The sequence below is a fragment of the Castor canadensis genome, chromosome 15 (genome assembly GCF_047511655.1).
Source record: "Castor canadensis chromosome 15, mCasCan1.hap1v2, whole genome shotgun sequence".
In the NCBI taxonomy this organism is placed as follows: Eukaryota; Metazoa; Chordata; class Mammalia; order Rodentia; family Castoridae; genus Castor; species Castor canadensis.
The window spans coordinates 77,269,976-77,284,709 of record NC_133400.1 but is presented as its reverse complement, the minus strand read 5'-3'; the positions used below and the strand labels follow the sequence as shown (position 1 = coordinate 77,284,709).

General features: G+C 34.5%; 1 protein-coding gene across 1 annotated transcript in view; it reads left to right on the top strand.

The window, feature by feature from the left end:
• Positions 1 to 14,734, top strand: part of Malrd1 (MAM and LDL receptor class A domain containing 1) — a 598,455-nt gene that overhangs the window by 415,607 nt on the left and 168,114 nt on the right. The window contains exon 30 of the mRNA XM_074056557.1: positions 10,705 to 10,833. Coding sequence (XP_073912658.1) covers positions 10,705 to 10,833 — 129 coding nt within the window. The remainder of the gene's footprint in view (positions 1 to 10,704; positions 10,834 to 14,734) is intronic.

Sequence of the window (14,734 nt, the reverse complement as noted above, 5' to 3'; positions counted from 1 at the left end):
AACATGGCGGCTGGCAGGAGCAGCAGCACCGCCCAGTTACCAGGAGCAGGAAAGATTGTGAAAGTGGTGGTGGGAGGAGAACTGCACAGGAGAGGAGGGAAGACCCACCTCCCACATGAACTGTAAATAAACATGCAGGCCTGAGAACACGAGTGCAATGTCACCTTTCCCAGTGCTTGGAAAGGGGAAAGCTTGTAGCAGAGGCTCAAGCACAGGAGAAATCTGAGCAACAAAGCCTGCGGGTCCAGGTGAGTGCTAAACTCACCCCAGAGATCTGCATAAATAACGCCTCCAGCAACAGCAGGCTGACAACAGCAGGCAGGCAAGCCACAGTTGCAGATACCACTCTCAGAACTGTCTCCAGACTTTTTTTTTTCCTTTGTCTCCCTACCTTTCATGAGAGAACAACCAAATTACACCTGCAAGCTGAAAAACTTACTGAAACTGTACTGCATTTGAACTTGGGACACTTGATGGGGTTATTTTTGTGCGTGTGTGTATAGTTTTGTTCTTCTTTATGCGTCCCCTTTGATGAGAAAACTACAGAACAACATCTGAGGCACCATCTCCAGGATTGGAGACTGTGACTTCACTGCATTTGAACTTGGAGGTTTTTTGGTTTTTTGGTTTTTTAAAATTTTCTATTTTTTCATTTTATTTTAATACATTTTTATATATAGATTTTTCTTTAATTTACTTATTTTTTATTTTTATTCTTATGTTTTTTTTTATTTTTGATTTTCAATCCTCTCTCTGACTCTCTAATGTCTGTTCAGCTTACTGTCAATTAGTACACTAAAGCTCCCTGTTTATACCTTTGAAATCTTCTTGTCTGACACCTTGTTCTGTTTTCTCCCTCCAGTCGGTGTAATTGTTTTTCACATTTCTTTAACTTCTTGCTTTCCATCTCAGCTCACCCTTCCATTCTAAATATTACCATTGTTATTATTACAAGCTAGAAAATACTTAATTGCACACAGTACAGGGACAGTAACAACACCAAAGATAATGATGGGAAGACAGAAAAAACAGGGAAACCAGTTTCCCCACAGGAACCAGAGGAGAATGAAGAAAATAGGTACTCAGATCCAGACTCCAACAAAATGAAGATAAACTATGCCAAAGGACCCAATGAAGCCCACAAGAATAATTTAAAAGAAGACATACTACAGGTACTCAATGAGAATTTTATACAGATGATACTGGATAGGGTCAACCAAAATGTACAGGAGACACTCAAGAAATTCCAAGACAACAAAAATAGAGAATTTGAAAAACAAAAGAAGAAATAAAGGAAACCATAGAAGCACTGTATAAACACCAAAGTGAAAGAGAACACGATGAATAAACAGATAAATGAACTCAGGACAAAAATACACAACATAAGGCAGGGGGGAGAAATGAACCAAGCCTTGTATGCACATATGAATAATAAAAGAAAAATGAAAAAAAATAAATAAATAAACAACATAAAAGAGGAAAACAGCCAGGATATGGAAAACCTCAGAAAAAGAACGAAACAGAACTGCAAAACAAAATGGAAGGCCAATCCAGCAGAATAGAACAAACACAAGACAGAATCTCAGAACTTGAACATGAAATGGTAATTATAGGAAAAACCGAAGAACTATTAATTAAACAACTCAAGACCTGTGAAAAGAAAATGCAAGAACTCACTGACTCCATCAAAAGACCAAACTTGAGAATCATGGGCATCGAAGAAGGAGAAGAGGTGCAAGTGAAGGGAATGAGTAATACATTTAACAAAATAATAACAGAAAATTTCCCAAATCTAGAGAAAGATATTCCCATACAGTTGCAAGAGGCCTCCAGGACACCAAACAGACCAGATCAAAATAGAACTACTCCACAACATATCATCATTAAAAAAACAAGTTCAGAAACTAAGGAAAGAATATTGAAGGCTGTAAGAGAGAAAAAACAAATAACATACAAAGGTAAACCCATCAAAATCACAGCAGACTTCTCAACAGAAACATTAAAAGCAAGAAGAGCTTGGGGTGAGAACTTCCGGGCACTGAATGAAAATAACTTCAACCCCAGGATACTCTACCCAGCAAAACTATCATTCAAAATAGACGGAGCAATAAAAGTCTTCCATGATAAGCAAAAACTAAAACAATATGTGACCACAAAGCCACAACTACAAAAGATTGTTCAAGGGATTCTGCACACAGAAAGTGAAACCCAACTTAACCATGAAAAGACAGGCAGCACCAAACAACAGGGAAAGAAAAAGTAAGAATGTAGAGAGTAACCTCAACTTAGGTACACACAATCAAACCTTCAAACAACTAAGACAACTAAATGACAGGAATCACCACATACCTATCAGTACTAACGCTTAATGTTAACGGACTTAATTCACCCATCAAAAGGCACCGCTTGACGAAATGGATTAAAAAGGAAGATCCAACGATTTACTGCTTACAGGAGACCCATCTCACAGACAGAAATAAGTATAGGCTAAGGATGAAAGGCTGGAAGAAGATTTACCAAGCCAATGGCCCCCAAAAACAGCCAGGAATAGCAATACTTACCTCTGACAAAGTAGACTTCAAACCTACATTGATCAAACTAGATAAAGAAGGACATTCCATACTAATAAAAGGGGAAATAGACCAAAAGGAAATAATAACTATCAACCTGTATGCACCCAATGTCAACGCACCCAACTTCATCAAACATACCTGAAAGACCTAAAAGCATATATAAACGCCAACACAGTGGTGGTGGGAGACTTTAACACCCCATTATCATCAATAGATAGGTCATCCAAACAAAAAATCAATAAAGAAATCCAAGATCTAAAATTTGCAATAGATCAAATGGAAATAGTAGATGTCTACAGAACATTTCATCCAACTGCTACACAATATACATTCTTCTCAGCAGCCCATGGAACCTTCTCCAAAATAGATCATATCCTAGGGCACAAAGCAAGCCTCAGCAAAAACACAACCTACTGGAACATGTGACACAGCTAAGGCAGTCCTGAGAGGAAAGTTTATAGCCATGAGTGCATATATTAAAAAGACTGAAAAATCCCAAATCAATGACCTAATGATACATCTCAAACTCCTAGAAAAACAAGAACAAGCAAATCCCAAAACAAATAGAAGGAGAGAAATAATAAAAATAAGAGCTGAAATCAATGAAATAGAAACCAAAAAAACATACAAAGAATTAATGAAACAAAAAGTTGGTTCTTTGAAAAAATAAACAAGATCGATAGACCCCTGGCAAACCTGACTAAAATGAGGAGAGAAAAAACCCAAATTAGTAGAATCAGGAATGCAAAAGGGGAGATAACAACAAACACCATGGAAGTCCAGGAAATCATCAGAGACTACTTTGAGAACCTATATTCAAATAAATTTGAAAATCTAAAAGAAATGGACAGATTTCTAGATACATATGATCATCCAAAACTGAACCAAGAGGAAATTTATCACCTGAATAGATCTATAACACAAAATGAAATTGAAGCAGCAATCAAGAGTCTCCCCAAAAAGAAAAGTCCAGGACCTGATGGATTCTCTGCTGAATTCTATCAGATCTTTAAAGAAGAACTGATACCAACCCTCCTTAAACTGTTCCATGAAATAGAAAGGGAAGGAAAACTGTCAAACACGTTTTATGAAGCCAGTATTACACTTATCCCAAAACCAGGCAAAGACACCTCCAAAAGGGAGAACTATAGGCCAATCTCCTTAATGAACATTGATGCAAAAATCCTCAACAAAATAATGGCAAACCGAATTCAACAACACATCAAAAAGATCTATCACCACGAGAAAGTAGGATTCATCCCAGGGATGCAGGGGTGGTTCAACATACAAAAATCAATAAACGTAGTAAACCACATTAACAGAAGCAAAGACAAAAACCACTTGATCATCTCAATAGATGCAGAAAAAGCCTTTGATAAGATCCAACACCATTTCATGATAAAAGCTCTAAGAAAACTAGGAATAGAAGGAAAGTACCTCAACATTACAAAAGCTATATATGACAAACCTACAGCCAGCATTATACTTAATGGAGAAAACCTGAAACCTTTCCCTCTAAAATCAGGAACCAGACAAGGATGCCCACTATCTCCACTCCTATTCAACATAGTACTGGAATTCCTAGCCACAGCAATTAGGCAAGAAGAAGGAATAAAAGGAATACAAATAGGTAAAGAAACTGTCAAAATATCTCTATTTGCAGATGACATGATCCTATACCTTAAAAGACCGAAAAAACTCTACTCAGAAGCTCTAGACATCATCAATAGCTAAAGCAAGGTAGCAGGATATAAAATCAACATAGAAAAATCGTTAGCATTTCTATACACTAATAATGAGCAAACTGAAAAAGAATACATGAAAATAATTCCATTTACAATAGCCTCAAAAAAAGTCAAATATCTAGGTGTAAACCTAAGAAAAGATGTGAAAAACCTCTACAAGGAAAACTATACACTTCTGAAGAAAGAGATTGAGGAAGACTATAGAAAGTGGAGAGATCTCCCATGCTCATGGATTGGTAGAATCAACATAGTAAAAATGTCGATACTCCCTAAAGTAATCTACATGTTTAATGTAATTCCCATCAAAATTCCAATGACATTCATTAAAGAGATCGAAAAATCTACCGTGAAATTTATATGGAAACACAGGAAGCCACAAATAGCCAAGGCAATACTCAGTCAAAAGAACAATGCAGGAGGTATCACAATACCTGACTTCAAACTATATTACAAAGCAGTAGCAATAAAAACAGCATGATACTGGCACAAAAAAAGACATGAAGACCAGTGGAACAGAATAGAGGACCCAGATATGAAGTCACAAAACTATAACCAACTTGTCTTTGACAAAGGAGCTAAAAATATACAATGGAGAAATAGCAGCCTCTTGAACAAAAACTGCTGGGAAAACTGGTTAGCAGTCTGCAAAAAACTGAAACTAGATCCATGTATATCACCCTATACCAAAATTAACTCAAAATGGATCAAGGATCTTAATATCAGACCCCAAACTCTAAAGTTGATACAGGAAAGCGTAGGAAATACTCTGGAATTAGTAGGTATAGATAAGAACTTTCTCAACGAAACCCCAGCAGCACAGCAACTAATAGATAGCATAGATAAATGGAACCTCATAAAACTAAAAAGCTTCTGTTCATCAAAAGAAATGGTCTCTAAACTGAAGAGAACACCCACAGAGTGGGAGAAAATATTTGCCAACTATACATCAGACAAAGGACTGATAACCAGAATATATAAGGAACTTAAAAAACTAAATTGTCCCAAAACTAATGAACCAATAAAGAAATGGGCAAGTGAACTAAACAGAACTTTCTCAAAAGAAGAAATTCAAATAGCCAAAAAACACACGAAAAAATGCTCACCATCTCTAGCAATAAAGGAAATGCAAATTAAAACCACACTAAGATTCCACCTCACCCCTGTTAGAATAACCATCATCAGCAACACCACCACCAACAGGTGTTGGCGAGGATGGGGGGAAAAAGGAACCCTCTTACACTGTTGATGGGAATGTAAACTAGTACAACCACTCTGGAAAAAAATTTGGAGGCTACTTAAACAGCTAGACATTGATCTACCATTTGATCCAGCAATATCACTCTTGGGGATATACCCAAAAGAATGTGACACAGGTTACTCCAGAGGCACCTGCACACCCATGTTTATTGCAGCACTATTCACAATAGCCAAGTTATGGAAACAGCCAAGATGCCCCACCACTGATGAATGGATTAAGAAAATGTGGTATTTATACACAATGGAATTTTATGCAGCCATGAAGAAGAACGAAATGTTATCATTCGCTGGTAAATGGATGGAATTGGAGAACATCATTCTGAGTGAGGTTAGCCTGGCCCAAAAGACAAAAAATCGTATGTTCTCCCTCATATGTGGACATTAGATCAAGGGCAAATACAACAATGGGATTGGACTTTGAGCACATGATAAAAGTGAGAGCATACAAGGGAGGGGTGAGGATAGGTAAGACACCTAAAAAACTAGCTAGCATTTGTTGCCCTTAATGCAGAGAAACTAAAGCAGATACCTTAAAAGCAACTGAAGCCAATATGAAAAGGGGACCAGGAACTAGAGAAAAAGTTAGATCAAAAAGAATTAACCTAGAAGGTAACACACACTCACAGGAAGTCAATGAGTCAATGCCCTGTATAGCTATCCTTATCTCAACCAGCAAAAACCCTTGTTCCTTCCTATTATTGCTTATACTCTCTCTACAACAAAATTAGAAATAAGGGCAAAATAGTTTCTGCTGGGTCTTGAGGGGGTGGGGGGGAGAGGGAGTGCCGGAGTGGGTGGTAAGAGAGGGGGTGGGGTCAGGGGAGAGAAATGACCCAAGCCTTGTATGCACATATGAATAATAAAATTAAAAAAAAATAGATTGATTAGGCTGACACATATGTCAGAATGAGCAGATATATTATTTTCATCTATTTATGCTATCAGCTATGACTGCTGTTAAATGTGAAACAGGCATTCAAGCATTATGTTCTTTAATGTGTTGGCATATTTCCTAAAATAAAAAAATCCTGTTAGAGGTTAAAAAAAAAACTTGAAGCCCCAAACATAAGGTTATCGTAAACCACATCATAGTATAGTAGATGATGTGAGAATGAAAATTCCAAACAATATATCAATATTAAAATTTCTATAGCAATTGAAATTTCAAGGACAAGATAGAAGGCAGTGTGAAATTATGATTTTAGAACCATTTACTGTTGGCATCATAAAACAGAAAAGAGACAACATAAAAATAAGCAGAATATCAAACTGGGATCAGTAAACTTAATTTCTAGAAATGAATAAACTTGTGATTGCAAATAAATGCCTGTAGAAAAGTTTTAAAATAACAGATTAGACACAGATGAGTAAATCACCAAGTAAATGTGAAGCTACAAGAATGTAGCACATTAAGGTAAAGAGAAAAAGTGAGATAGCAATTTAGAGACATTAAAGATAGAATGAAAAAAGACCAGCTTTCTAATGGGCATTCAAGAAGCAGAGAAAAGAGACTTAAAGAAAAACACTATTCAAAAAAATAATATTAATCATATTCCAAAATTGAAAACTCCTAAGTCTTCAGGTAATTGATCATAACCCTTCCATAAAGGATGAAGGAGAGAAATTCATATCTGAAGTTGCTTCTACATACCAGGTAAAATGTCCAGTTTTCAACAAAATTAAAATTATGAAGCATAAAAAATTATACAGCATGAAATGAAATTGGAAAAATGTGTTCCAAACACAGGAAAGTGTATAATGGAAACTGCCTGTGATAGCACTCAATGTGGGTCTTAGCAGAAAAAGACATCAAATCATCTATTACAAATATTTTCAAATAAATAAAAAATGTTTAAAGAAATAAAGGAAAGTATATTGCTATTATCTCATCCAATAGGGAATATCAATATGAGATATCAATTATAAAAAATAACTAAGTGAAAATTCTGAACTTAAAAGACAAAAGAACTGAAGTGAAAATTTTACTGGACAGCCTCAAAAGTAGTTTGTTTGAACTGATATAAGAAAGAGTCAGTGTTTAATAGAGATTATGCACTGTGAAGAACACAGAGAAAAAAGATATAAAGAACTATTATATATTATGTATGAAAATGGAAAAATAAGACATGTTGATCTCACCTTTTCTCTAGTTCCCCTTGCTCACTCATGAGCAACTGAGTCACTGATAATGAAAATGTTTTGTAGTACAACCTTCTTCATGCCTCTGTGCATCTGGATGAGATTTTGGTTAGAACCCTTCCTAGACATGTTTTCAGAGTTACTACTTTCCCATGGGAATTTCTCTGATTAGAATTTCAGCAACTCTTCAGTATGTAGATAGCACATAGAAACCCTAGTTGTTTCCTTTGATAGATTCCCAAACCAAATGTTGACTTGCCAGCTCAGTAGCATGACTGTCAAAGGCAGGAAGTTTGTCCATTATGTCTTCCATTGCCACCATATCCTATTAAAATACTGTGCATAAAGCAACTGTTGCCAGTAGGAGAAGGGGACCAGGAACTGTAGAAAAGGTTAGATCAAGAAGAATTAACCTAGAAGGTAACACACACGCACAGGAAATCAATGTGAGTCAACTCCCTGTATAGCTATTCTTATCTCAACTAGCAACAACCCTTGGTCCTTCCTATTGTTCCTTATACTCTCTCTTCAACAAAATTAGAGATAAGGGCAAAATAGTTTCTGCCAGGTAGCGAGGGAATGGCGGGGAGAGGGAGGGGGCTGGGGGTTTAGGGAGGGGGTAGGGGAAGGGGGGGGGAATGACTCAAACATTGTATGCACATATGAATAAAAAAAAAAGAAAAAAAAATAGTGGAAGGGTTTAACAATGTATAACCGTGTGAAATTTACAGTTGGAAATCTCAGTGCATACTGAAGATCTTCACTCAAACAAGATGATAATGCAAGTGTTTGCCCATGAATATAATCTATGGGATGGAACGATCATATCCAGTTCAGTACAGTACAAAACTATTTTAATTCAGATTGAAATTTATGCGGTTAGAACCTTGTACATTTTGCTTCAAAGTAGAGTGAAGCCACTTTTCACTTTGTGTTACTTGCAGGCTAGTTTCACTTTGTTCCAATCCTCACAAGATTGCTCCCATAAATCTGTCTTGCCTTTACTATATTAAATATTAATTTCTTGTGGTTACTTAGTTTTTCAGGTCCTTCCTTCTTTCCAGGTATTTTCTCTATTTTTAGGTCACTATTTGTCCATCATTTTGTAGCTAAATAAATACCTAATCTATGTTTTTTTATATGCCACATTCTGCTAGCCAAATTATCTTAAACTCTGTTATGAGCGATAATGCTCTTTCCATTTTATGCTATCAGCTGTAGAATGTGTGGCATTATCTTTCATTTCATATATTTGCCAACCAGGTGAGTAGTTACTGCTTTTATCAGTTTGACTGAATAAAGAATGCAGTGACTAAATGAATACAAGACAGTCTCTTACTAAAATAATCTACCTTTTCTATTTACCATATTCTTGTCTTAAAGACCTAATTTTCTTAGAAATATAAGTTCTTTTTATTTATTTGTTCTTGATACACCTAATGTTTCACAGAAATTCTAGCTATTTCTCCATTTACTGTAATTCAAAGCACTGACTTGATTTCCCTCTATGTCTTTGCAATTCTATATTGTTAAGGAAAATAAGCCTCATTTGGAGAAGTAGTCTATTTTAACCATATTTTAAAGAACTAAAGAATCACTTATTTATATTGAAGTTAAAACACATTTCCCTTGTGGAGTAATTATATAGCTGCACATCCTATGGTTTGGAAAAATAAAATAATCTCAAATGCATAGACGTGCATACTAAACTCGCCCATCCTGCTCTGCATTAACTATGAATTCTCACTAGTGTTATTAAGATTATGTAGCAAAGTTTCTAAACTACTCGATGAACCCAACCTTTGAGTCTTCATTTTACTAATGCCCACAATAGAAATATTTGCTGTTGTTTTAGATGTCCTCTCATCATTCTTCACCTTTATATTCGCTAAATTTTACTAATAAATTATTTCTGTAAATTAAACAGATTTTAGCTATTTATTATGGAGATGATTCAAAAATAATAGCAATGAATTTTCAGTCAAGTCATTCATGGGAATTGTTCCTAAACTTCAGTAAATTATCCCAACCTCAGGCATACCAGCTGAGACGCTATAATAGTCTATGCATTAAAGAAATTGCTGAGCTTTATTTAATTTGTTCAAATTGATTTTTAGAACTTTAATATCATTTACTCTATGAAGCTGTCAAGTATTATCATTTGTCAATAAGTTAAAATGATATTAAAATATATGAATTGTTTTGAAAATTGTGTGTTAGTTCACTTTCCTAAGCCCCCTTTAAATGAAAACATTATGCTTTCTGTTATAACCTGCACTTACTAATCACCAGCTGGTGACAGGCCCAAGAGAATACAATGTAAAACTTATGCTTCAATGGAGTTTAGAATCTGGAAGGGCAGAGAGGCATGTAAATAGTTTTTGGTGAAGTGAAAAACATTCTAATATAGGAATTAAATGATTCTTATGTGACATTTAACTGAGTGCCAAAGCTGGGGCAAAAATATCAAAGAGGAAGTTAAGAGAATGTAGGAAGAAAAGTTAGTACTTTTGAGTCTGAGGTTGAGCAACAAAGTACTTAGGGCCCAAAACAGACCAATCATGTAGCATGCGTAAATGTGTGGAAATATGAAGAATTGATGGCATATGTTTGAAACCGTCAATCAAAAGGTGAAACTTAATTGCAGATTTTTATAAGAAGAATCCCAGAAAGTAAGACTAGAGAAATTACACTGGAACCAGCAACAAAAGGTCTTTAATGAGATCTTTAATGCTTTATCAGATGTTTGGATCTATTTAAAAATAATGGTCAGGTCTTGTAAAAGATATTTCAAAAGTAGATTGTGTATATCTTGCTAAACAATTGGAGGTGGGAATGAAAGACAGGCAGTTGTCTAAAAATCTATTTTGGACAGCTGTTAACAATACTAACTTATTTAATAGCGTGGACTCTATATAACTACTAACAGGAGTCTTCAAAATATCATGGCGATATTGATTCAAGATTGCTTTTGCTTTTGTTTTCCTTAGTTGGAGAGACCTCTGAGATTTGCTCAGAAGCCTCGGATTTCTTGTGCCAGGACAAGAAGTGTATTGCATCCTACCTTGTGTGTGACTATAAGCCAGACTGTGTTGATAAGTCTGATGAAGCTCACTGTGGTAAGTATGTTTTTCTACTGTAATAAACCCAGTTCAGCTCAGGATTTTACCTTGAGTAGAACAATATTTTGGCACTGATGGCTATAAAGAAATGTTTCAGTGCTCTAGAAGAGATTTAGAATCACCAAACAATTTTCTGACTCTTTTTCTGCACAAATGTCCAAATGACGGCGCTCTTGTCCTTTCTTACCTCTTCACTGTAAACTATAGAAAATCATATTACAAAAAGTTCCCATTGCATGATTATGCAGAACTGTGTAGGATTAGAATTTAAATAGCCAAAAACTGAAATAGCTGTCCGTATTTTCCATTTGTTTTAATTTCCTTTTCTATTACACTTCTTGGAAAAATGGTTGATTTTATAGATGAGGCTAAAGTGAACTTATTAAATAAATACCAATTTAATGAATAATTCTATGAATTACATTGCACTAGAAAAAGAGGACTAGAAGTGCTGCACTTTTTCTTTGAATCAAAGTGGTATTTAAAAGTCATTTATAAACCAAGTATACAGTTTTAAAATATGAGGCATATTTAAACATATAATTTTCCATCAGTTTTATTGACCAGGTTTGTATTGAATCTTGATGCTTGCAGGCTCTCTATTATAGTTATAGTTTGCTGCAAACCAGGAACCCAAATGTTAGTGGCCTCAACAGCAGTTTCATTTTGGCCATACTTTTGTGGGGTGAGGTAATTCAGGCTAACAGTTTGTTTCTGATTGGTATGATTTGAACTTGGATTGTGGGACTGAACAATCACCTCCACAATGTCTTCTTCCTCTCTAAGGTTGGAATAATGATATTCTTTGGTCCCACCTATCCTACTTGAGACTACTGTAAATGGAATTGTTTTCTTATATTATTTCTCCAATTGTGCATTGCTGGTATATAGAAAGGCTACTGATTTTTGTAAGTTGATTTGTGTTCTGCTACATTGCTGAAGCTGTTTATGATGTCTAGGAGTTTTGGGGTAGAATTTTTGGATCTTTAAGGTATATGATCATGTCATCTGCAAATAGGGATAGTTCGACAGTTTCTTTATCTATTTGTACTCCTTTTATTTCTTCTTATTACCTTATTGCTCTGGATAGGAATTCCAGGACTATGTTGAATAAGAATGGGGACAGTGGGCACCCTTATCTTGTTCCTGACTTTAGGGAAAATGGTTTCAGTTTTTTCCTCATTAAGTATGATGTTGGCTATAGGTGTGTCATATATAGCCTATGAGTGCATATATTAAAAGGACAGAAAGATTTGAAATAAATGATCTAGTGCTATAACCCATCCTACTTGACATGGCACCTCATCCTCCAGGGTGTTCCATGTGACTGCTACACAAAACATGACAGCCATAAGGGATAGGCTATGCAGCTACTGTACAAGGAACTGACTTCTATGAGAATTGGTATTCAAAGAATTACCATTCCAAGAACTCCAGGCTAGCCAGTGAGAGTTCCTTTATCTTACTCTCTGATGTTCCAAAATGTCACACTCAACTCATTTTAATGGTCAAAGAAAATAACCAAATGTAACCTAGATTCATGGAGAGAAAGGAAACAGACTCCACTTCTCAATGGAAAGCGTCACACATCGCAGGAAGGGAATACTTCATGGTAACCCTCCTGAAGATTAGTTGACACATAAGCATATTTAAATTTTAAATTTTAGTTCAGTATAATTTTTATTCCTTGGGACTTATAGTGATGATATTTCTTTCTCTAATTATTTTTGTATGTGCTTCTCATTTTTCTATTGTGGTAAATTATGAACATAAAATTTGCCATTTCAATCATTTTCATTGTATAGTTCAGTGGGATTTAGTGCATTTATATTTTTGTTCAACCATTGCCACCATCCATCACTAGAACTTTCCTCATCTTGCAAAATTTGAACTCTACCCATTAAATGTCAATTCCCTAACATAACTAGCATTCTAATTTAAGTCTCTGAATTTGAATACTTAGTATATCATTTATGTGGAATGTGTCTTGCTGTTTATTTCACTTACCCTAATATCTTTAATGTTTATCTCATATTTCAATTTAAAATAAAAATGCACAAGAAAGGGAAAAGAGTTGGCATAATTTTTAGACTGTACTATGAGTACTATTAATGCTGTTAACCGTATACAGCATCACACATCATGGATTGCCCTACATAAATTCTTAAATATAGAATATACTGAATAATACTGTCTAGAGATATTCTTGTCTACTTTTAAATTGCCAAAATATATTTTTATATGGACTATAAGTAATAAATTGCATAAGAGTTCTAAAACAATGCTCTAAAACGTTTGTGAAATCTCTATAAAACATAATAAATATAGGATTTAATAATCACTGATACAGAATACTTGAGTAAATATATTAAAAGGAAAATAATTTGAACATGTTGGCATTGACATATATCAACAATCAGAAGGAAAGTGGCAAGTATCACATAAAAATTTAAAGATATTAAATTGTCTTCTTTTCATTTATATCAAAAATATATTTGCATCATATTCTTCCATTTATTCCTGCTCTACTATGTACTGGGAACAAAGAATTGAGTAGCAAATAAAAATGAGACTTTATCTTTGGGTTCAAAGACTCACTTTGCTCCATGAAAAAAGCTGGAGGAAAAGTATTAAAGGTAATATAATTTGGTTCATATTAAGTTGTTCATAAAGATTCCTGCTTAATTTTAAAGTATAATGAATGCTGTCAATAAAGCTACCACTACTTACTTAAAGAGCAAAAATGTAAAATGATGTTTGTGTGTGTGTGTGTTTGTGCTTCCATATATACAGAGGCACAATTGCTTATGCTATATAAATATAGGCTTAAAACTCAGAGTTACTAAGTATTTTGGTTTTTCATTTGTGAATGGTGCATAATAATTTTACTTCATGCATTTTTCCTCTCAGGCTGCCTTATATAATTTTTATGTTTCCCACAGGTATTTTTAGTGTTGGTGTGAAAACACACAGGCGTGATTTTGGTTTTCGGAAACTAAAATCAGTTATACCCTCATATATGATGAGTGTTACTAACAATTTTGATGGACCACTGTAAGAAATACTTAAATTTATTAAAATAAAAGTATTATGTTTTCACATGAAATAGTCACTTTTCCTAAAACTTCTTAATTTATCTTGTTTACATCATAAAGACTAGACATAGGCAGGTGATGTGCTAATTCTGCAAATTGATATAATCAGTATTCCATATTGACATCTTCTGAATGGATTGTAGACATTAGAGCTGGATTTCTGCAATCAGATATATGATATATAACTACTGTGAATAATGGAAAAAAATGGCAATAATTTCAAAATGTTCTTTAGAGAAATATAAGAAATGAATTGATCTATGAAATTATTAAACTGAAGTTTTCATTTTTACTAAGACCCTCACTTTTTGGGCAATTATTTTATTTCTCAGAGATTCATTTTCCTTACCTGTATAGTAGATGTAATAACATCCACCCTATAGCTGCTATGAAAATTAAATGAATGCATTGAATAAATGAATATATTAAATTAAATGAAATATTTGTTCAGAGTTCTGGGTTAATGAGGTTAACCTCTCTTCTATTTCATTATTTTTATATTGCTTTGAAATTTAAGCACACTTCATGTCTCACATGCCATTTCCACTACCAGAAAAGAAATGCAGCTATTCTTCATGACTAAATTATTACTATAGATTTTTAACAAAGATAAAACTTCTTTTTGCATCACCTCCTATTGCAGAAGTGCATGGTTTTGTAACAAGTGAGATAATTCTCTTTAAAAAAGATATTAATAATTAAGTCAGAAAATATGCTGGCTTTTTCCATCAAAAGAAATTATATATAGCCTGTATTCTATGTTCGTGGTCCTGTGTTAAGGACTAGAGTGTGCACTGTGTAGG